The sequence below is a fragment of the Gracilinanus agilis genome, chromosome 3 (assembly GCF_016433145.1).
Source record: "Gracilinanus agilis isolate LMUSP501 chromosome 3, AgileGrace, whole genome shotgun sequence".
NCBI classification, from domain to species: Eukaryota; Metazoa; Chordata; class Mammalia; order Didelphimorphia; family Didelphidae; genus Gracilinanus; species Gracilinanus agilis.
The window spans coordinates 207873200-207897439 of NC_058132.1; the positions used below are offsets into that span (position 1 = coordinate 207873200).

General features: G+C 39.1%; 1 protein-coding gene across 1 annotated transcript in view; it reads left to right on the forward strand.

The window, feature by feature from the left end:
• SORL1 (sortilin related receptor 1) overlaps positions 1-24240 on the forward strand; it is a 246842-nt gene that overhangs the window by 149879 nt on the left and 72723 nt on the right. The window contains exons 16-21 of the mRNA XM_044669646.1: positions 1660-1745; positions 7762-7934; positions 9003-9134; positions 13631-13722; positions 15122-15368; positions 16378-16516. Coding sequence (XP_044525581.1) covers positions 1660-1745; positions 7762-7934; positions 9003-9134; positions 13631-13722; positions 15122-15368; positions 16378-16516 — 869 coding nt within the window. The remainder of the gene's footprint in view (positions 1-1659; positions 1746-7761; positions 7935-9002; positions 9135-13630; positions 13723-15121; positions 15369-16377; positions 16517-24240) is intronic.

The window sequence follows — 24240 nt, forward strand, 5'->3', positions numbered from 1 at the left end:
TCCAGACTAGATTCTTTCTCTGTGAAAGTCTTCTTAGAGCCCTAGATTAGACCCACCCCCTCAGCCCCAGCCAATTCAGATTCCTTCTTTTCTTCAAGGCCTAGCTCATAGGCCGCCTCCCCAACAAAATCTTCCTTGATTTCCTTCTAGCTTGAAATAATTTAGCATCTTCAGATTTGCCACAGTCCATTACACAGTATGCATCCTTGTCTAACTCATATTTTTCCCTCTTGGTGACCATGTCATAGCCTTGCTATTAGATCATAAGAATCTTGAGGGGAAGGCCTATGTCTCCCTTAATACCTGTATCTCCTTAAGGACAAGGCCTATGTCTGCTTTATTATCTGTATCTTGACTGTGTAGCCTGGTATGTTGAACCTGGTGAACATTTAAGAACTCTCTTTGAATTGTGTTAGTTTAATTTCTGAAGTTTCTTAAGAAGATGTAGTGGATTTGTTCTGTGTCATTTCAGGAGGCAAAACTATTAGGGCCAGTGGGCAAAAGTTTATAAGGGCAAAGATTTTAATATTATATAGAATGGGGAAATGAAAACTACCCAAGAGGGGAAAAGATTGCCTGCAGAATAGAAACTCCTTCTCAGCTGGCTTTATTTAAGTAGAAATTAGAGGACAATCTGTCAGAGATGTTATAGATGGGACTTGTGCAATGCCTGGGAAATTGGATTGGAAGGCAACAAAGGTCTCTTTGATCTATGACTCTACAATACTGTGTCCAGGGGAGCCAGGGTGGCAGCTCTGAGTCTGAACCCTGCCAAGCCCTGATTCTCCACTGTTTAAGGATGTGTTCAGAATAGGGGTGTGCCACATGAGTAAATCCATGCCCCTGAAGCTATAGGTGCCATGAATTTAAGCAAAAATTTATCATATAGGGGCATCTTATTGGTGGATCTCTATCAGTGGATAGAGAGTCAGGCCTGGAGATGGAAGGTTTTGAGTTCAAATAGGATGGCAGATACTTCCTAGCTGTGTGACCCTGGGCAAGTCACTTAACCCCATTGCCTAGCCCTTACAGCTCTTCTGCTTTGGAATTGATACTTAGTATCGTTTTTTTTTTAAAGATAGAAGGTAAGAGTTTAAAAAAAAAAAAGAATTCATCTTATTCTTAGGTGATGAGATGGTGAGGCTTTCAGAAACATGCCTTGTGAAGACCAGTTGAAGAATTGGAGGTAGCCTGGAGAAAAGGGAACACACAGGGACACTTGGTAATGTCACATAGGCAGGAAGACTTATGGGGGAAAGCCTCCAAACCTATCCCCAAATTGAATTGGCTTCCTTGGGAGCGGGTAGACCTCCTTCTTAAGCACAGCAGGGTGCAGCTTAGACTCGATGACCTAAAAGATCTGTCCTGACTCATGTGTGATCTTTATGGGATTTGCCCAATGATAGTTTTCCACTCAGCATGGAGAGCAAAGGGCTAAAAGATGGTCTCCAGGAGCACTGTTCAAGCCTATCCAGTCTGCCTGTAGATGAGAGTCCAAATGGAGAGGAAGCCTTTCTGCCAACTTTCTGGAGAAATGACTTGCTTTGACTCTGCTTGGCCCAAGATTTATAGTGTTGTTACACCTCTAAGAATGATTATTTTGGAGGTATCATTTACTGACTTGCCTTTCATCTTCTTTTTCCTTTGTGACACAACCAGATACCGAAAGATTTCTGGAGACACTTGTAGCGGTGGAGATGTTGAAGCCCGCTTGGAGGGAGAACTAGTCCCCTGCCCCCTAGCTGGTAAGAGAGACTTTATTTCCCAATGACTCCCTCCTAGCTGGCATTGCTTCCTCACAAGCACAGGTGGGGAGGCTTAGCTCGCAAGAGAACGGTGGCAGCAAAATGAAATGGAACTGATCCCTGCAGGCCACGGAACGACATAGAAAATCACAAATGACCATTATCTTCATTGCAGAGGCAGCTAGGTGGTGGGGTGCATAGAGCTCCTGGCCTGAAGTCAGGAAGACCTGAGTTCAGATTTGGCTTCAGACACTTACCATCTGGGTGACTCTGGGCTAATCACTTAACCCTGCCTGCCTCAGTTTCTTCATCTGTAAGATGAATTGGAGAAGGAAAAGTCAAACTACTCCAGAATCTTTGCCAAGAAAACCCCACCTGGAGTCACAAATAGTCAGACATGGCTGAACAACAACAACACTGTATTGCGTTTTTATTTCTTTTGTTCAACTTTTCCCAATTACATTTCAGTCTGGTTCTAGAAGACCAGGGGGTACTAACAGCCCACAGACTACAAGTTTGGCACTTCTGTAATAGAGGAAAGGCCTTTTAGTGGACCCAGTAAAACGTGATCACTTTCTTACCTGACAGCAACACCTAAACCCGTAGGTACCCTGAAGTCATGTTAGGACTCGGGCTAATTGCTTAGCAGCATTTGGTTTAAGGTTGAAGGATGCTGATGCCCCAGGGCTGAAGTTTGGTGAGGATGGCATTCTCATGCTCCACTTAAGACAACATGTAAAGGACTTAGAACACGCAAGATCTGAAAATGTACTAGTAGTAGTAGTAGTAGTAATAGCAGTGGTGATGGTGGTGATAATAGTAGTAGTAGCAGCAGCAGCTAGTATTTCTATAATGCTTTAGGGTTTGCCATGCCCTCTATACATGTTATCTCTTTTGATCTTCACAACAACTCTGAAGTAGATGCTGTTAATATTCCCATTTTACAGTTGAAGAAATTGAGGCTGTTAGAACTCTCGTTACTTGCAAGCTAGTAAATGTCTGAACCAGGATTTTAAACTCAGGTTTTCCTGACTCCAGTATTCTATCCACTATGCCACCCCACTGCCTTTGTGTTTGTATGCCCAGTGCTTAGCCCAGTGCCTGGCACTTTGTAAGTGTTGATAAAAGCTTGGACTACAAGATGAAGGGGTTGGTCCCTTCCAAGCCTCAGTCTGTGGTGCTGGGTTCCTTGGGCCTGAGGTCACTTGGAGACCTTGGCTCTGCATGCCAGATGGCACAAGTTAAGTAGAATTCCTTCAGCTTTAGACATATACCATGCATGCTAATTGCAGAAAACTGTGGCAGGCAGCATGGTACAAAGCAGAGGTGGGGCCGAAGGCATTTTCCAAGTTGAGGTCAGGACAGTGTTTACCTAACCATGCACAGCATAGACATGAAGTTGGGGGAACTTTAAAAAGATGTTACGGGGGCAACTGGGTAGCTCAGTGGAGTGAGAGTCAGGCCTAGAGACAGGAGGTCCTAGGTTCAAATCTGACCTCAGACACTTCCCAGCTGTGTGACCCTGGGCAAGTCACTTGACCCCCATTGCCCACCCTTACCACCAATCTTCCACCTATGAGACAATACACCGAAGTACAAGGGTTAAAAAAAAAAAAAAAAGATGTTACTCTTCCAGCCTGCATCTTTTCCTTCTTGGCCCACCTTCCTGACCTCATTCGTTTGTCACTTTTCTCTGATCTCTCTGAGCACCAGCATCCTTTCTCTGCTCTTCCCCAGGCAAAGCGGAATGATTCATGCCGACTTCCGTTAGGGAATGATGCTGTCTCGTGAACAATGACAGGGGCCGAATGAATCATGAATGCAGCCTGTCCCTGTGTGGAGGGCAGAGACAGCAGCTCATTGGCCTCCTGGCTGCTGGCTGACACGGATGGTGCTCACTAGTACTTAATTTCATCTTCATCGTTAGCAGTATAATTAACACTGGAGACTTATAAGAATACCTTGGGGGCAGTTGGGTGGTTCAGTGGACTGAGAGCCAGGCCTAGAGACAGAGGTCCTGGGTTCAAATCTGGCATCAGATCCTTCCTAGCTGTGTGACCCTGGGCAAGTCACTTAACCTCCATTGCCTTGCCCTTTCCACTCTGCTGCCTTGGAACCAGTACATAGTATTGATTCTAAGGCAGAAGGTGTGGGGTTAAAAAAAAAAAAAAGAATACCTTTTCAGCCAACTCCAAAAAGTGAGCAGATGATATGGGCTCAATTCTCACTCCCTTCTCCTCATCCATAAGAGCTGTTTATGAATGACAACTTTGGTTAAGAGGGTTTAATAATTTTGCTGAAGGGTTTAGAGTATATATTTCAGCAGAAAATATAGCTAAAGTTAATTCAGCTAGAGAAAAAGAACCCAGTTCATTTAAAGCAATTTGAAGGGCTAAAACCCTTCTTTCTATTCAGTAGAACCAAAGAGTTCTTAATATTTTTGCATGACAGGGACACCTTTGGCAGTCTTGTGACGTCTCTGGACCCCTTTTCAGAATAACATTTTTCAATGCATAAAATAAAATACATAGGAAATATAATATTCAAAGGACATATATAATACACAAAATGCAAAGGAAACCAATTCTATTGAAATAGTTATTTACTTTTTTAAAAAAAAAACCACACACAGAAACAAGTTCATGAACCCCAGGTTAAGAACCTTTGCATAGAAGATAGAACAGGAAGTAGAATGGTCAGTTTCATTTGTAACCGAGACTTTCTCTTAAATATAAGAGACAATGTACGTTCTGGTCTAGCAGGCAAAGATGTAGCATTAAAGAGAAATGGGACATCCTGGAGTTGATGGAAAACACCTGTTCCTTTGCAAAGATGAGACAGATTAGGTGTCTTGATGGGTTTGCAAATATTTGATCTTTCTTTATGATTACTGTCAGAGCAAATGTGGGGGATAGACATGATGTGTGGCTTCGTCAAGCCAAGAGCTGGGCAGTACTGTTCTGCTCCATTTTATAATTTCTCATGGTTCTTGAAAGTCTGCTTTCTTGAGGCAAACAGGGCTCAGGCAATACTAAAGACATCAGTTTATTAGAAGCAAAGAAAATGGGATCTCACTGAGGAGAATGAATCATCCTGTATGCGGTAAATATAACTTAATCATGAAGCTAGCTACTGACCACTGGAGTAGCCATCATTTTTAATTCTTTTGCCTTCTTCATAGATCTTGTAGTGTTCTTTTCTCTCCTTAGAAGATATTGGGAGTTTCAATGGACAGATCTATTTGAAAATCAGAAAGATTTAGCAGTGATAATATGGTATGAGAATATAAGACCTTTTCAAATAAATAGAAAAAAAAAGGACTACAACCTAGATTGTTTCCAGTGTTAGTGTCTGCCCTTTTGACACATTTGGTTTTTTAAAAAAATCATTTTAGCAGACATTTTCTCCCTCTCATTTCCTTTGGTCTTATTAATTGAACTACAAGAACCAAAAAGAATACTCTTATAACAATTATACATAGTCTAGCAGAACAGTCACCACATTGGCCATGTCCAAAAATATATGCCTCATTCTGCATTTAAAGCCATTACTTTCTGGGCAGGAAGTGGGTGGAGATTTATGGTTTGTCACTGCATTGATTAGTATTCTAAAGTCTTTTGAAGTTGTTTCTTTTTAAAATGTTGTTATTTAAATTGTTATCTTGGTTCTACTTACTTCTTTCTGCATCAGTTCACACAAATCTCAGTTTTCTTGGAAACTATCTATTTTGTCATGTTTTATTCTATTACCTTTCTACATAATTTGTTTAGCCATTCTCCAAAAGGATAACATATCTTAGTTTCCTTTTTTTTAACTACCAAAAAAATTCCTACTATAACTATTTTTATACATGAACCCCTTTTCTCTTTTCTTTTATCTCATGAGGTACATAACATTTGGCTTTCATGTAGACCTTGTTCTTGGGTGAATTGTCCACATTACAAAAAGGCGATCCATATCAGTATATGGTGGCCCCGTGAATCAACTGATTTTCAAAACTACCATTTTAAAAATGCTTGCAAATGTAGTTCTTTTTTTCAGTATACTAGAAGAATGTGAATTTTTTTAAGGTTATTCTCTTCTGTGGAATTTCATCTTTCACTTGCCATGCACATTAGAACTTGTTCAATTATAGGAGACTCACAAGTTAATGATCCAAGTCTCACTTTGAACAGTATTGAACAAGTTTTGACTGAAGAAGACAGATAGTTATGCTAACCCCCAAGTATGGGATGTCAGCTATACAGTTAGTTTACAGAGGCAAGATGAGAACAAGTAGGAGCTCTCTTGGTGCAGGCAGCATGTGTATGCATGTATTTATCTACACATATACACACACGTATATGTGTATACACACTACATGCAAATTCACACTGAGACATGTATGTGTGTGTGTATTTCCTGGGGCATCTTTCCTTTTAGAAGGCAGTCATCAGTGCTAGTGGTTAGTGATGATTCTGGGCTTTTGGCACCTTCAGTGGAGTCTCTTTTGTTTTGAGACTCATCTTACTGTCAGTTTAAGGCTGGGAAATTTGTTGTCCTAAAGACCACAGAGGAAAAAGGCTTAAACCACAGTGTCTACTGATGAATAGCTATATAGTGAGGGTAGAGAGAGAATGCCCTTCCTTGTTAGACTGTTCATAGACTGTTAAAGCTGAAGGAGACCTTTTAGTACTGCCGTTAGTACCAATAGTTCACACCCATTTGAACATTTTACAATTTTTTGAGGGGAATATGCATTTATATAGCACCTACTATGTGTCAGGCACTTTGCTAGAGCTTTACAAATATTAACTCATTTGATCCTCACAACCACCTTGGAAGGTATATGCTATTCTTAACTCTATCTTATACTTGAAGAAACTGAGGCAAATAGGTTAAGTGACTTACTCAGAATCACTTACCTAGTAAGTGTTTGAGGTCAGATGTGAACTCAGAACTTCCTGACTCCAGCCCAGCATTTATTATCAAAGGGCTTTCTAGAGTGTAAGCTCCTTAAAAGCAGTTACTATTTCTTTTTTCTCTGTATTCTCCAAGCCTTACATGTTGCTGGGCACGCAATACGTACTTAAATATATGCTTCCTTGTTCACTTGATTGATTATGCCTGCCATGGGGCAGGCAGGGCAAGTACTATGTTTGCTATTCCTGTTTTACAGATAAGGAAACTGAGGCTGGAAAGGCTGAAGTGACTTGTAAAATAGCAATGGATCTGGGCCTTAAACTCTGGTCTCCTAACTTCTACTAGGAATAATGTTCTTTCTACTTCGCTGTAGACCATCTTGTCTGTTCTTATTTTATTGATGTGTGGCCTGAATTCTATTGAGTAAAATGAGGTTACTGAGATTTTGAAATTGTTGGGGCCAGAGATAGGATTATTATCCCAGGCTCCTCGCCTCAATCTAGATAAGTTTGAAGTTTTAATTTGCTATGGAAGACTTCCTGAGAAGAGGTGGCTTAGTTGGTAAGACTAACAAAAAGAATGAGAATTTAAAGTTTAGAGAATGAGAAAAGGTGTCCAAGGCATTATTGGAGCAGAAGTCAGAGTTCAAGCACCAGTTTTACAACCACCTGCTTATTAGCTGTATGTGTGTGGATGAGCCACTTTGTCCTTGGGGCTTCACTTTCTTCACCTGTGAAATGAGGGAGTTGGATGAGTCAGTCTCTGTGGTACTTCCAGCCCTTTGTGGGGCATGTCCTGAACTTGGAGTAAGGAAGACCTGAATTTGAGTCCCCTCTTCAAAGACTTAGTTGCTGGGTGATTCTGGGCAAATCACTGTCTCTCTGAGCTTTAATTTCCTCATCTTTTAAATGGGGAAGAATAGCACTTAACTCATAGGGTTGTTGTGAGGAACAGGAGACAGTGCATGTCAGGTGATGTGCACATTTTAAAGGGACATATCAGTGTGAACCATCATTGGTTCAACAAAATTCTGAAACCCTCTTGCCCACTCCCTCCCTTCCCATCTCCAGCCATGTGGACTGAGGTGCCCTTGTATGTTTGTCTCTTTGCACAGAGGAGAACGAGTTCATCCTGTATGCCATGAGGAAATCTATCCACCGCTATGACCTGTCTTCAGGGGCCATCGAGCAATTGCCAGTCACGGGGCTGCGGGCAGCTGTGGCCCTAGACTTTGACTATGAGCACAACTGCTTGTACTGGTCTGACTTGGCCTTGGATATCATCCAGGTGAGCTGATTAGGCACCTGACTAGAGAGCTTGTGCTTCAGCTTCTCAGTGGCAGCCTCAGTTGGAACATCCAGATCTGATAAGATTTATTCAGGAGTGTCCTGAAAAATGGTCAGGGATTTTGAGGGTTTGGAAGGAGAACTCTTCTCAGGGCTATTCTAGTCTGATACAGCATCATCCCTGGTATTAGTACACCAAGGTCAGCATCTATCTTGTAGTCTTCTCTGTGGTGAATCTCCTCAGGTACTTTCCTTTGTTCTGGGAGGCCATGCTTAGTGACTAGGGGGACTGCCTTAAAGTGGGGAATACAAATCTTATGTTCTAGTATCTAGAATCTCAGCTGCTTGGGGCAATACACAGCCCACAACACAGAAAGGAAATAACAAGAAAGGTCTCTGAGATGTCCAATAAACACTGATGTATCAAAGTTCATACACGTTTAAAAAATGATAGCCCCACATTCAAAACCTATTTACTCTTAAGTGAGACATAATTATAAGTTTGGTTATTTGCACAATGAATATTACTAATAGCTATCAAATTTCAATTAGAAAGAAGTATATAAAAAAACAGCAAGAAATGGTAAAGTCACAGTGAAGAAGAAAAAAAAAGTAGGAAAAAAAAAGGCAAGCACAAGAATTTTAATAGTATAGAACAGAGTAATGGATCATCAGCCCTTGCTTGTTTCAGGAAAACCTAAGGGGGGATCACTGTATGATCCCCAGACTTTCAATAATGCCCAAGGTGATGGCTGAGTTTTCAGTCTTTCAGATATCTGTGACTTCATCAGTGTGAGTATTTTCCTCCCCCAATATAGATTTTGACCTCTCTAAAACTTACTAGCTGGTGTTTGTCATCAGAAGGAAATTCCTTTCTTTCTTGTAGATTCCTTTTAAGAGGATAGGGAAGTATGTGATGTATTTTTTTTTTAAGATTTCCATGCAAGTTGTTAAGCTAAATAGGGCATGAGGTGCCACTTAAAGGGATTAAACTTCATTTAACAAGGTAACCCACTTGCTTATCTTTTTGTAACCTAAACAGATAAAACTTTATTTCCCCCCCCTTTAGCGTCTCTGTTTGAATGGGAGCTCGGGGCAAGAGGTGATTATCAATTCAGGCCTGGAAACTGTGGAAGCTTTGGCTTTCGAACCTCTTAGTCAGCTGCTTTACTGGGTGGATGCTGGGCTGAAAAAAATTGAGGTATGTATGCTGTTTTTACATAGTATTGGAAAAGAGTCTACTCTGGGCTATACATGATACAGAGCATAGAGAGATCATAAAGAGAGTACATTCTTTGGAGGGAAATAACTCATGTAGCCCTTTAAAGTTTTCAGAAGACTCCACAAATATCATCTCATTTGGTCTTGAATTGAGGAAACTAAGGCAAACAAGGCTCGATGACTTTTCCAGATTACACAGCTAATAAATGTCTGAGGCAGAATTTGAACTCAGATCTTCCTCATTTTGAACCCAATGTTCTACCCACTGACTACCTAAATGAGTAAACTGTTCAGTTTAGAAAATTTGTTTCCTTGATCTTATGAAACATAGAGTCAAATTGATTAATAAGACACAAGTGCATGTAATTGTAATACCCAGTAATATGTGATAGTTAAATTAGAGAGATAGAAAGTGCTCTGTGAGATCCAAATTAGAGAGTCTATTACTGAATTAGTGGTGGTGGTGGTTATGGGAAATGAGAGAAGGCTTCATGGAGGAGGCATCTTGTGAGTTGCATTAGGTGGGTAGGCAGCAAGCTTCTAAGAGCTTACTAAGTGTCATGCATTGTATGAAGTGCTGGAGACACAAATATAAACAAAAAGGAGGATAGCCCCTGCCCTCCAGCAGCTTATATTCTAATGGGGAAAGAGAATATATGAAAGGAAGCTGAAAAGCAATGGGGAAGGGAAAGAGAAAGTTCTTATATAGGGAGATGGTAATGATATCTATTCCAGTAATAAATTTATCCATAAGTTTTCAAAGGTTCATGATTTTTGTTGTCTCCCTTTCCCCTCCCCCCTCCCAGAGTTGACAAGCAATTCCATTGGCTTATACGTGTATTGTCACTCAAAACCTATTTCCATATTATCCATTTTTGTAATAGAGTCATCTTTTAAAACCAAAACCCCAAATCATATACCCAAATAAACAAGTGATAAATCATATGCTTTCATCTGCATTTCTGCTCCTACAGTTCTTTCTCTGGAGGTAATAGCATTCTTTTTCACAAGTCCTCAGAATTGTCCTGGATCATTGTTATGCTGTTAGTAGCAAAGTCTGTGACATTTGATTGTCTTGCAATATTGCAAAGAACTGTGGGAGCAGAAATGCAGATGAAAGCATATGTGAATGAGGAGAGATATGGGCTAGATGATATTAGAATTGGATAGATTGACCTAGTTTGAGTAAATGATGGAATCCAAAGTATATTTGATATCAGTGTACAGTAATTTTTCTAATAGAGTATCCCAGTCATCTATTCTTTTTTTTTTTTCCTGAACCCTTACCTTCCATCTTGGAGTTAATACTGTGTATTGGCTCCAAGGCAAAAGAGTGGTAAAGGCTAGGCAATGGAGGTTAAGTGACTTGCCCAGGGTCACACAGGCTAGGAAGTGTCTGAGGCCAAATTTGAACCCAGGACCTCCCATCTCTAGGCCTGACTCTCAATCCACTGAGCCACCCAGCTGCTCCCCTGCCCCAGTCATCTATTCTTTTTTTTTTTTAAACCCTTGTACTTCGGTGTATTGTCTCATAGGTGGAAGATTGGTAAGGGTGGGCAATGGGGGTCAAGTGACTTTCCCAGGGTCACACAGCTGGGAAGTGGCTGAGGCCGGGTTTGAACCTAGGACCTCCCATCTCTAGGCCTGACTCTCACTCCACTGAGCTACCCAGCTGCCCCTGCCCCAGTCATCCATTCTTGACCTTATCCTGTGACACATTTTTTTTCAATGGTTGGATAAAGCATGGTGGTCCTGATTTTGTCTCCAAAATTGAAGAAACTTGACATTGGGAGCCAGCATGACAGAAGAAGATACCAGTGTACATATCAGATTTGTGAATGACATAAAGGTTGGAGGGAGATCTAACACCTTGGAAGGTTGAATAAGGATCCAAAAAGTTCTTGAGTGCTAAAATAATGGACCAAATTCAAGATTAAATTTAATATTGATAAAGAGAGTTCTACGTTTGAGTTAAAAAAAAAACTTTATTAATGTAACATGGGGGAAATGAGACTAGAAAAAATATGATAGGAAAAAACTAAATCTGTACCTTCTACATTAGAAGCAAAACTTTTCCCAGAGAGTATAATTTCCAAGGGAGAAGAGTGGTAGGGACTAGGCTGTTGGGGTTAAGTGACTTGTCAAGGGTCACACAAGAGGTGTCCAAAGTCAGACTTGAACTTGAGACTTCCCATCTCCAGACCTGGCTTCCTATTCATTGAGACTCATAGCTGTTCCTGTAGAAAAAGATAATGATTTCTTAGGCTACTGGAAGATCCTGTTACGTCAACAGACATTTATTAAATACTTACTATGTGCCAGGCAAAGTGCTGGCAATTACAAATACAAGCAAGAAGCAACTCCTCAGATAATTTACATTCTAATGAGAGAAAGGCCACCCATAGAAAAGTGCTGAAAAACAGAAAGAGGGAGTGTGTCCTATGGCTCCCAAAAAATTATTGTAATAGCATCAGAGCAAGGATGATGATGTTCTCACTGAGGATGTTATGGTCTTCTTCGGCCTTATTTGAGGTCTACATGGTGACAGTACTGGAGACCAGGGTATGGATCAGTTGAAGCAAATGAATATTTTTAGCTTTTAGGAGAAGAGAAGACTAAGGCAGGGTGACCAGGATCATTATCTTTCAAGTCTAGGACTTGTAAGCCTGTCTTATGGAAGAGAATTTCATCTTGTTCTGCTGGACCCAAGAGGGCAGAACTGGGAATAATCCCTGAAGATTACTGAGGAGCAGATTTCAGTATGAGAAATGACTTACAGTTTTAAGCTGTCCATAAGAGGCCTGGGACACCTCTATATATTGGGGAGTTGGGGGGGGGGCGCCCTCACTGGAGGACTTCAAGTAGAGGCTTAGATGACCACTTCTCAGGGATGCTGTAGAGGGGATTCCGAGTCAGGTAGGTGTAGACACAGTGACCTCTTTCATCCTTTCTATTTCTGAGAATCTGTGTGTGCCTACAAATGTGTTGGCTCCTGGGACTACAAAGATTGGTATGAGCCAGAACAGAACAGTAGCTGATACATACTCATTCAGCCCTGGCTCTCTGATTTCACTGAAGCTAGGGTATTCAATGGAGAGCATGCCGGGCAGGGGGTCAGGAAGACCTCAGTTCAGATCTAGCTTTGGACACTTAAGTAGCTGTCTCACCTTGGGCAAGTCACTTAACCTCTTTCTGCCTCAGTTTCCTCAATTGTGAAATAGGGAAAATAAAAGGCGCCTTCCTCCCAGAGTTGTTTTGAGGATCAAATGCAATTTTTCTAAAGTGTTTAACATAGTGCCTTCAAATAGTAGCTATTATATAAATGCTATTATTGTTACTGCTTCTCTATTCTTCCCAGCACTGACTGAAATTTCATTCATTTCCTTGGACTCACTGTTTATGATGGGAGAGCTGGAATGTTCTCTTTTGCCACTTCTATATTCTACCTCTACCACCATTGCTCATTACCTTCTCTTTGCTGGAGGTTCATGCTCTACAGATTTATCACAGCCCAGATCCTGGTAGGAGTTACCTACCAACTCCTAAGACTCCTTTGCTCTCTCTCTCCCTCCCTCTCTCTTCCTCCTCTTTCTTATCTCCCTCCCTCCCTCTCTCTTCCTCCTCTTTCTTATCTCCCTCCCTCCCTCCCTCCATTTCTTCCTTCCTTCCTTCCTTTCTTCCTTCCTTCTTTCTTTCCTTCTTTCTTTCCCTTTTTCCTCTGTCCCTCCCTACCTTCCTCTCTCTTCATCCTCCTCCTCCTCTCTGTTCTTTCCTTCCCTTCCTTCTTTCCTTTCCCAGTTCGGTGTCTCATTTACAGCCTCTGCTCTTAGAAAGGGGAACAAACATTTATTAGTGCCTACGTATGTGCCAGGCACTGTTCCAAGTGTTTTCACAATAATCTAATAAAGTAGGTGCTATTATCATCTTTATTTTATAGTTGAGGAAACTGAGGCAGCCAGATTAAGTGATTTGGCCAAGCTTAAATGACTAATATCTAAAGCTGTATTCAAATTCAAATCTTTCTGACTCCAGGCTTAGTTGTTTCCATTGTGTCAGCTAGGGAATTTCACTCTACATGCTGATGCTTTCTCAAGAATCTTAACTTTCCAGTTTTCCTCGGGCCTACTTCACCATTCCTTCTCATCCCCTTATCTTGCCATCAACAATAAGTGTTCCCTTTCTCTGTTTGTAAACTTTGAAATTCCTTAATCTAGTCTTGATCACTTATCCTTGAATCTTTTTTTCTGCCTTAACACTTAACCAAGTACTTCATCCTCACTCCTGAGTTCCTTCCCATGTTATCACCCCTTGTACTTCCTCCCATCTTAGACTCCATTCTGTGGCCTCTATTATCCTATTTTTCATACTGTTTCCAAGAAATGTTATTATTTTTAACATAGGGTAGAAATTGCTGCAAAAAAAATCAAAGCTCTTTGGGAAATATATCCATCTAAAGATAGCATTTCTTTCCCTTAGGTTGCCAATCCAGATGGAGACTTTCGACTTACTATTGTGAATTCCTCTTTGCTTGATCGACCCAGGGCTTTGGCCCTCATCCCTAAAGAAGGGTAAGTGTCCAGTTCTAATGTGAAAAGCATGCATGGCCCCTTTGAGTGATCTCCAGCAATTGCATCCATCTTGACATGAAAACTACTGGAATAAACTAAACATTTTATCCATTTCATAGTTCTATGGCTAGAGATGATCTCTAAATTAGAATTGTTTGGAATTATAGAAAATGACATGGTTCATCAGGTTACAGAATTAGATGTAGAAGAGATTTTAGAGTTCTAGCCTCCTCATTTTACAGATGAGGAAACCAAGCCAACTGAAAGGAATGACCACTAGCCCAGAGTCACCAGGCTGATAAATGTCTTAAGACAGGATTACAACCCAGATCTTCCCAACTCCAAATCCAGTGTGTTATCCACTCCATCACAATAAAGAGTCTTGGACAAGGAACTCGATTCCCTCTTTATTAATGAACTTCAGAATTTGCCTGATATGCTAGACATCTTGTATCTGCTAGAGTAACATCAGAAAAGGTAAAAAATCAGAGGAACTTTGGACAGTGAAATAATGAACTTAGAATTGAGAATTGCTGTGGCTTATTTATAGACACACATACACATCTGGCTATATATGCATATATGTATATATACTTGTATATATTCACACATACAATAGAAAATTTTAAATATCAGTATATCTTTTCCCTACTGCCTACCATGTCTAGGCCCTCTGTCCTTTCTTCTAGGTGGAATGTGTTCAGGGAATACAAAGCCATTTAACCTAAAAAAAATAAAAGATAATTTTGGAGCTGTGTGTAGGGGCATACACATACACGATCACTCTATCTCTCTGTCTCTGTCTCTTTGTCTCTCTCTCTCTGTCTGTCTCTTTGTCTGTCCGTTTGTCTCTCTCTCTCTCTCTCTCTCTCTCTCTCTCTCTCTCTCTCTCTCTCTCTCTCTCTTTGTTTGTCCCTTTGTCTCTCTCTCCCTCTCTCCAAAGGAAATGATTTTGATTAGTCTCTCCGACCTACAACTCCCACAGCACTATAGATATTCTTAGTTTAAAATCCCAATGCAGGAGATAACAGTAGTATCTAGAATTTATATACCACTTTTGGGTTGGCCATGTGTTTTGTGTATATTATCTCATTTGATCCTCACAACAATCCTCTCAGGTGGGCCCCATTATCATCCCCGTTTTACAGATTTATTCATGAGGAATCTCAGCCTAAGAGACATTAAGTGATTTGCCCCTAGGACTACACAGCTAAGTAAATATCAGAGAGATGATTTGAATTCAGGTATTCTTGACTTCCAGGTCCAGCACTTTATCTATCTAGCTGCCTATACATAGCCTGCTCATTCTTTAGAAATGTTTTATCTCTGTTGAATCAGGATTTGAGGACCCATGTTCTTTGTCTTAACAAGAATATTCTCTTTCATGGATTGAAACCAGATTGATGTTTTGGACTGATTGGGGTGACCTGAAGCCTGGAATTTATCGAGCCAACATGGATGGATCTTCCATCTATCGCATTGTTTCCGAGGATGTAAAGTGGCCCAATGGCATCTCTGTGGATGATGAGTGGATATACTGGACAGATGCATATCTGGACTGCATTGAGCGTATCAACTTCAATGGCCAGCAGCGCTCTGTAATCCTGGATAGTCTCCCTCACCCCTATGCAATCGCTGTCTTTAAGGTACTTACCTGGATTTTCCCTCTGTTGGATAGACAAGTAATTCATAAAGGCTAAGGGGGCTTATATCTTAGTTGGGTTTGTGAATCTGCCATCGGGTCATATTAAGTCAACACTCTTAATTGTTAAATTTGAGACATTTCTGAATTTGGTTTGGAGCAGCTAATTTACATCCTTTCCAGGATTTAACCTCTCTCCTTTGTAGGTTAGGCATCATGGCATGATGAAAGCAGAGATGCTGGGAGATGGAGCAGGCCACTACTCCCCTCATGCTCTTACCCTCTCTGCCCTGTGGTGATTTCTCTGATTTCTCTGCAGTCTGCTCCTTCCTTATTCTATCTCCTTATGAGTATGGGCTGGTCAGCCTGCCATCTTGATATTCATTACTAGCAAGTTTCTAGAGGACAACATTGTTTCTCTTGAAACAAGAACAGTTTGCCTGTTTTTAGCACTTTTAGGTTTAAAAAATACTTTTCTTACCAAAAAAAAAGCCAAAAAGCCATGAGGTCAGTAGTGCAAGTATTATTTTTTATTATATCCACATTTCACAATTGAGGGGTAGAATGCTGCTAATGATCCCACAATAGTCAGGATTAGAAGGAGGATCCAGGGCCTCTCCTGACTCTGGGCCTGCTATTCTTTCTGTTGTCCCATCCTCCCTCTCCCTTGTAGCAATTTATGGGTTGACATCTGGGGTTGAAAAGGGAAACAGGCTGTCGTGGCATCTCTGGTGAGTTTTTATCCCATACATGTGAAGTTGCATTTGGTGGCTGTGGTTACTTCCATTATTTCTGTGCCATGGGCTTGGGGCAGCATGACAAATCCTTGCTCTCCTAGGCCAGATGAGTCACTTCTTCTGTGGGACATCAAGTGTCCACTGTGAACTGGACAGGGTGCTCAGCTCTGTCTTGGCAGGGAGGAGGTAAGAGAGGGGAAAAGTAAGAAAGACAGAGCATAGCATATCTGGAACTATAAATCCCAAAGGAATAAGGAATCACATTTTCCTTTCCAGAATGAAATCTACTGGGATGACTGGTCTCAACTCAGCATCTTCCGAGCCTCCAAGTATAGTGGGTCCCAGATGGAGATTTTGGTTAGCCAGCTCACAGGTTTGATGGACATGAAGATTTTCTATAGGGGGAAAACTACAGGTAAGACAGAGGTTCCTTCATCACCTGTTCATAAGCTGTCATGGTGGGGCTTGCTGTGGGCAATTTTTTCACCTGAGCAGTAAATGCCGCCCTGTATTTTCAGTTGTCACGACAACATACACATTATTTAATTCCTTTCTAATGACATCTTAATTTTCTCTTTTAATGATCTGCAAACATCTGGAAGACAGCATGATCTTGCCTCTCTGGCTTACTGGTGTTGGGTGGATAATTATAGCCTCCTCCTGCCCTTCACCCCTTTCTGATTGGTGCGAGATGCCTAGGGATGCAGCTGGCTAAGTCTCAGCATGTGGCTCATCCCAGCAGGCGGTGACAGTTCTGCAGTGACATCGAGATAGGCTCAGTCATAGTTTGCTAGCAGGCTTACTTAGGTGCTGCAGTTTGGGCCCTGTACCTACCCTCCTTTTGGGGAAGAGGCAGGAGCCACACACAGAGGCTTCCCCAGACCTTTTTGTGGGGATAAGCTTATTTTCATTCTTATAAAAATTTAGGACCTCTGGGGGTGGTACCCACCCAAGAATGACACTATCTATTGTGACAATTAGAACCAATACCATGTGCCTGCTTGTTTTGGAATCAGACAGCTTCGGTTTGAATCCTAGTTTCTGTACTTAAATCATAGGATTTAAAGTTAGATTAAACCTTAGAGATCATAGGATCATAGAGCCAGAGCTGGAAGGAGCCACATTGCTCTCTAGTCCAATTGCCTCATTTTAAAGATGGGGCAACCAAGAAATGACTTGCCTAAGGTCACTCATCAGGTAAGTGACAGAACTAGAATTCACACTTTGACTCCAAAAACTCACACATTTTCCCGTATTCCCACCTTTACAGACAAGAAAAAGGTTTTTAATTGGAAAAAAAGGTTGATATCTCTTGTTTTTTGTATCAACTTCATTTCTCTATGTTGAGCCTCCTTTCTCCATCCATTGTGCTGTCTCTTGTAACAAAGAAAAAAATTTTTTAAAAAGGGGAAAAAAACAGCCCAGTAAAATCAACCAGCAAACTTATATTTGATGATATATGCAGTATTCAATACCTATAGTACCCCACCTCTGCACAGAAGGGTAGAATTATATTCTCTCATGTTGTCTTTGGGGCCATGTTGTTATAATCACAGAGAATTCAGCTTTCTTTTTTTTATTCATTTTGTTTACATTGTTGTAGTATATTATTTTCTTTACTTTGTATCAGTTTATAGATGTCTCTATGAATCTATATTCTTTATGATCATAGTTTCTTTTAACACAAATATTATAATATGTTCATGAGCCACAATTTGTTTAGCCACAACTGTTTACAGCCTTATTTTTTACCTGACTTCCCTTCAGGAGCTCTATATTCTGGCAAATCTAGACATCTATCTGTCCCCTAATATTACCTTCTTTTCTCCTGTTTCTGTGTATTTTTGTAGGCTGTCTCCAATGCTATGAACAGATCTCGCAATGTCTTTGTCTGTTTTCAGTGTTATGTCTGTGATTTCAACATTTTTTAGGATGATGGAGCAGTCAGGCTCAGCAATACACTGAGTTGTATCTCAGTGGTCTCATCGCTGTGGACTGTTATCTTTGCTAATAGTCTTGAGTCTCTGCTTCTGGGGAAGGTACTAAGTATATCTCTTCCACTTTGTAGAAAATTCTTTGGGGAGGAAGACTCAAAAGACACAGGGCATTTGATGTTATGACTGCCTTGGAGTGTGTCAGTGCACTGGAGGAAACAAAACAGTGAACACTTAAGAGGTTAGAGTCATTCTCCTCTTGAGCCTGGGATACTTACATGCATCTGATTCTTTCTCCTTAGATGGCCAAATTCATCCATTAGCAATTGAGTTTCTGCAAGCAGACACTGCTGTAGATTTCCTGAAGTATGCCCACTAAATGACACCTCCAGAACACAGTGGCTTGATTGCTAACTGTGTAGTTCAGGCTTTTCTGCATTTCCTGGCTTTTGTACTAGCAACATCTTTCTTGATTTTTCCAAATGTGAACAATATTTCGACCTCTCAGAATCTTCATACTTTTTAATGTTTCTTTTTTGCTCCTATCATCATTTTCTGCTTTGAGCTTTATAGTTTTTAACATATTCTTATCGTTCTTCTTACATTGAAACTCCTTGCCAGTAGGGATTGCTTTTCAGTTTTGTGTTTCTCAATAGTACCATGTGTTTCACATGATTAATAGCTTAGTAAATGTTTGAATTGTTTGAATTATATTACCATTAGCATCCTTGAAGACTTCAGATTAGTTCATCAGATGATCCCCATCAGAAATGTGGGACCAGAGAGAATGGGAGAAATGGCTCATACCTTTCATGAAATCCTACCCAGCTTTCTCACTTCCTATTGAAACCGTATCCATCCTCACTTCAGATTTCATTTTCCCCATGAAACTTTCTCTGCCAAAGTCATCTCTCTTTCCTTTGAATCTCTGTCAAAACTCCATCACTCATTTGTCTGGTTTCTTTACTCACCTGAATCCTATGTGTCTTAACTTCCTACATAGATTGTCATCTCAGCAAAGCCAAGGAACAGGATTAATACTCTCTGCAACTCTTCTGGTCCTAATACAGAACCTTGCTAAATTCTTTTGACTGGATGATTTTCTTTTTGTATTTAGAAAAATGCTGAGTACAAAGTCTATGCCCAATACATAAGGAATGGATTGAGTTATTGAAAGAGTAGTATGTGATGACTCCAAGGAAGCAGCTCATAAAAAGATTTAGGCTGGGTGGAAATTAAAATAACTGAAAACCTAAAACTTGAGGAGGGTCAGCCCTACATGTTGGATCTTCATTATTACCACCATTATTGGTGACTTCCAAGAAACGTAATGAAGATTTAATATATGTTAAGGCCAGGGGAACTAAAGAAATAAAACATCTTGGGCAAATTAAAGCATCTCTAGTTCTCAGTTACCTCATCTAGTCCATTAGTGAGATAAAATGACCTCTAGGGTACTCTTTCGGGCTTGGGATTCCACAAACATGCCTCACAATTTTACCAAAGTTCAGTCTTTTAGAGCATGGGACTTAAGACATTTTCAAATCACTGGATCCTTCTTGTATATATTATTTTAAAATCATGGAGATCAGATGAAGTAATTAAAGTTTGCTTTCATGGAATAGCTATTGAAATGTAATAAAAATGTCTTCTTACAGAAATGAAGATTTTAGAAGTTAGAAGAGACAAAAGCTAGGTTCAGGCTTCCTTTATACAAGCTTAGAATATTTTTTAAAAATGTAATTATTTCACAATAGCTTCTGATAAACAACTTCATTTACAAAATATGTTATGGAACTCACTGGGTTTCATGGATTGACGTTTGTATGACCCTCCTTTCAAAAGTACTGCCTAATCTTAATTGGGTGCTATGTTGGGACATTCATCAAATGTAGACTGACTAGTGAACAAAGAGAAAATAACCTTGTCTTAGAAAAGATTTGACTAGCTGTGACCCTGATAGGTACACTGTTACCTGAGTCTTATTGTTCACTCACAGTATCCAAAAAGGCAAATTCTTATACTAAAAATATTCAAGCATTATTAAACCTCTTAGAATTTAATTACTGAACTTCTGCACAGGTTGCACTCTCCAGGTTGGTGAATTCTTTTAAAAAAATTTTATCTCCTTCATCTTCGTATCACCTTCATTTTTCACTTCACACCTCTCTTTTCTTCCACACATAGAACAATCCCTTAAGGCAAAGAATAAAAAGGAAAAAGAAAATTACTTTAGCAAAATTAACCTACACAACAACCAAGTCCAATGGGTCCAATTAGTACTCCACACCTATAGCCTTATAGCTCTATTTTGGTGCCAAGCTTGGACATTATAATCATGTATTCAATTTTTATTTATTATTGTTCTTTCCATTTACCTCATGGTAGTCCTATTCAGCTTTCCTTGTTCTGCTTAGTACATTTTGTATCCTTTCATATGTTTCCCCATGTTTTTCTATCTATCATGATCATCATTTCTTATGATACAATTGTATTCCATTATATTGATGTACCACAACTTGTTTAGCCTTCTCCAATTGATGAGGTTCTATTTTGTTTCTAGTTCTTGGGCTACTACTTTAAAATGCTGCTAAATATATTTTCATGTGTATCGAGCCTTTCTTTTTATCTTTGACTCTTTGGGATACATACTTGTCTGTGAGATCTCTAGGTTAGATAGGGCATGAACATTTTAGCTGCTTTCTTAGCATGCTTCCAAATTATTTTCCAGAATGGTTCGACTAATTAAGAGCTCCACATATATGTTAGTATGTTCTTTTTCTTTCCACAATCTTTCCAACATGACTATTCCCATCTTTTGTCCTCTTGGTCAGTTTGCCAAAGTTGTTTTGATTTATATTTTTTTCTCATTATTGATGATTCTTTCATATAGTTGATAATAGTTTGCAATTCTTTTGAGTCTTCTTTTCTTCATGAGAGGCACTGTGGTATGATAGAAATAGATTAAAAAAAACTGACTTTAGAGCCAGACAGACCAAATTCAAGTACTATCTCTGAGACAGTCACATAACCTCTTCAGGGGTCTAAGGTAATCTGTTAAGACAGAATTGAAGAGAAAGTGATGATTTGCTTTGCTAGAAGGAATTTCCTCTTTCAGGAGTTACCAGTGGCAGTGAAATCACAGGTCCAGCTTATAGTCTTGTTAATATTCATTGAACATGTGGGTAATGACTCTTTATCTTTATCTTACATATTCTTACTAATTTTCGTACATCTTGGATATCATGCCCATATCAGAGATATTTTATGCAAAAGATTTTTTATTGCCAGTTAATAGCTTTCCTTCTTATCCTAGTTGTATTGGTTTTATTCATGTAAAACACATTATATTTTATGTAAAGAAAATTATTTTATCTTTTGTGATCACTTTTAAACATTAGTTAACAATTCTTTCCCTCAACATGAGTATAAAAAATACTCTGCTTATTAAAACTTTTTGTGTGTGTGTGACATGACTTACCTAGCTCATGCATACATTTTTAGCTTATTGGGGTATATAGTGTAATCTGTTGGTTTAATCCTAATTTTTTGAAACACTTTTTCAAGTTTTCATAATGATTTTTGTCAAAGTGGGTCTTTTTCTGGAAGTAATTTGTATTCTTGAATTAATTAAACACTGTTAGCAAGTTCACTTGTTTTTGTTCCTTTTTTATCTAGTTTATAGCACAGATCTATTTTTTAAAGTTTATTAACTGTACTAAGTAGTTTTGGAGATTACTGCTTTATAATATAATTGAAGGGCTGAGAGCGGTATTCTCCCATTATTCTTGCACTTGATCATCAGTTTCCTTTAGAGTCTGGACCTTCTGTTTCCCCAAATGAAATTATTGTTATTTTTTTTGTTCTATGAGTCATTTCTTTGTAATGCACCAAGTCTATAAATTAATTTAATTAACATTGAAATAGTGAACACTGAGCATGAACACTGAATTTTGTTCCAGTTATTTGAGCTATGTTTTATTTCTTTAAATGATGTTTTGTAATTGTATCTATACATGTCTTGAGTGTGCTTTGGTAAAATTGTCTCCTAAATATTTATGCATTTTATATTTATTTTGAATGACCATATTTATGCTTCCCTTTATATTATTTCTTTCTGAATTTTATTATTGCTATATAGAAATACCACTATAGAAATCCTCTACTAGGGGGCATCTGGGTAGCTCAGTGGATTGAGAGCCAGGCTTAGAGACGGGAGGTCTTAGGTTCAAATCTGGCCTCAGACACTTCCCAGCTGTGTGACCCTGGGCAAGTCACTTGACCCCCATTGCCTACCCTTACCACTCTTCTGCCTTAGAGCCAATACACAGTATTGACTCCAAGACTGAAGGTGAGGGTTTAAAAAAAAAAAAAAAGAAAGAAAGAAATCCTACTACTTTACTGAAGATATTGTTTCCAGTTATTTTCTGTGTTGATTCTTTAGAGTTTTTTTGGTAAACCAACAGGGTTTAGGGATAATTTTATCTCCTCTTTGATTATGTTTATGCCTTCATTTTTCTTGACTTATTGTTATTACTAATATTTTTAGAATTATGTGAGATAACAGGGGGAATGGGAGTGTCCTTGCTTTATGCCTGCATTTTCTGAGAAGAGTTCTAATGTTTTCCCCACTGCATATAATACTAGCTTTCAGTTTTAGCTGTATTGTTGCCATAAAAAAAGGTCCTGCCTACTTTGTAAGGCCCAGAGAAGTTAAAGTGACAGGTCTAAAGTCACGCTTTCTATAATGCTGTGACCTTGGGCAAGTCACTTAACTTCTTAGGCCTGAGTTTCCACAGTTGAAAAAATAGGGATAATAATGCTTGCTCTAACAGCTTCTTAAGATTGTAAGGAAAGTACATTAATCTTTAAAGTACTATGTGACTGTAAGCTATTAAATCCTGGATTGAGGAAAAGGGTTGCCACTTCTCAGTGTGCTCCCATCTGGGGATCCTTGCAGACTTGGAAGATCCAACATGGCAACCAGCAGCTATCCTGGGAAAATGTAAGGTAAGGCTTTAAGATCTCATAACAGATCTTGAAATACTGAACATTCACTGAGGCCCATTAAGATATTCTTTTCAGTAAATAGTTCTCTTTCTTACTTGCCTTTCTTAGATCCAGAAGGAATCTCAGAGATAAGTTAACCTAGATGTTTCTTTTTATGGATAAGGAAATTAAGGCCTAGAAAGTTAGAATGACTTAGTCAAATCCATGAAGCTAGTAAGTGGCAGAGTCAGGTTTCAGTCCCAAGTCTAATTATGTAAGGACTTATGAAGCAGCAATATGGCACAATGAATAGAATGTCCAGAAGACCTGAGTTTAAATTCTGCCTCAAATACTATCTTTGTGAACTGAGGGAAGTCACTTAATCTTTGTCTCTTTCAATTTTGTCATTTATAAAATAAGGATAACAATAGCGTATATCTCACAGGGTTGTGTGAAAAGCAAATTAAGTAACATATTAAAGCACTTTGCAAACCAAAGCACTACATAAATGCTATCATTATTATTATTAAAAATTTTTTAAATTACAATTCCTAAATCTTGTGCCCTTTTTCACTATAGTATCCTCCCTTACCTTGACCTTTGTCCTGAACATATTATTGATTCAAAAGGTAAAACAGCAGGATATATGCTCCAGAGACATTAAAAGTTACTTCATACAAGATTAAACATTATCTCATGTCTGTTGAACTCAACATTATTTAAAAAATCCTGTTATACAGTTCCTGGTTTGAACAAGGATGTAGATATTAATTTATGTCCCAAGGATAGACTTAGATAAAGGGAAAATTGAAAGGATGTGGACAACAGTTAAAATAAGGGCCATACATTTGTGTGGTATGTTACATATATATGTATGCTCAGTAACTTATAATTATACTTGTGGTTGACTCATTTTATCTCTAAAAAACCCTTTAAGGCTATTTTGTACAGAATAGTCTCAAATGATCTTGAATCTTTAAGACTTTTGAAGACCATAGACTATATACAAAGTTTCATGTCACTATCATGATAATCAGAGATTTGCTTTAAGAGCAAGTAAACACTTAGTCCAGAACTTCTGCCCTCAGCAAATGCTCCCTTGGTGATATCTTGGGGAAGTATAGTGGAAGATCAATTCCTATTAACAATGACAAAGATAATAATAATAAAATAAAATTTTTTTATTTTTTTATTATTTTCATTCATTCATTTGTTA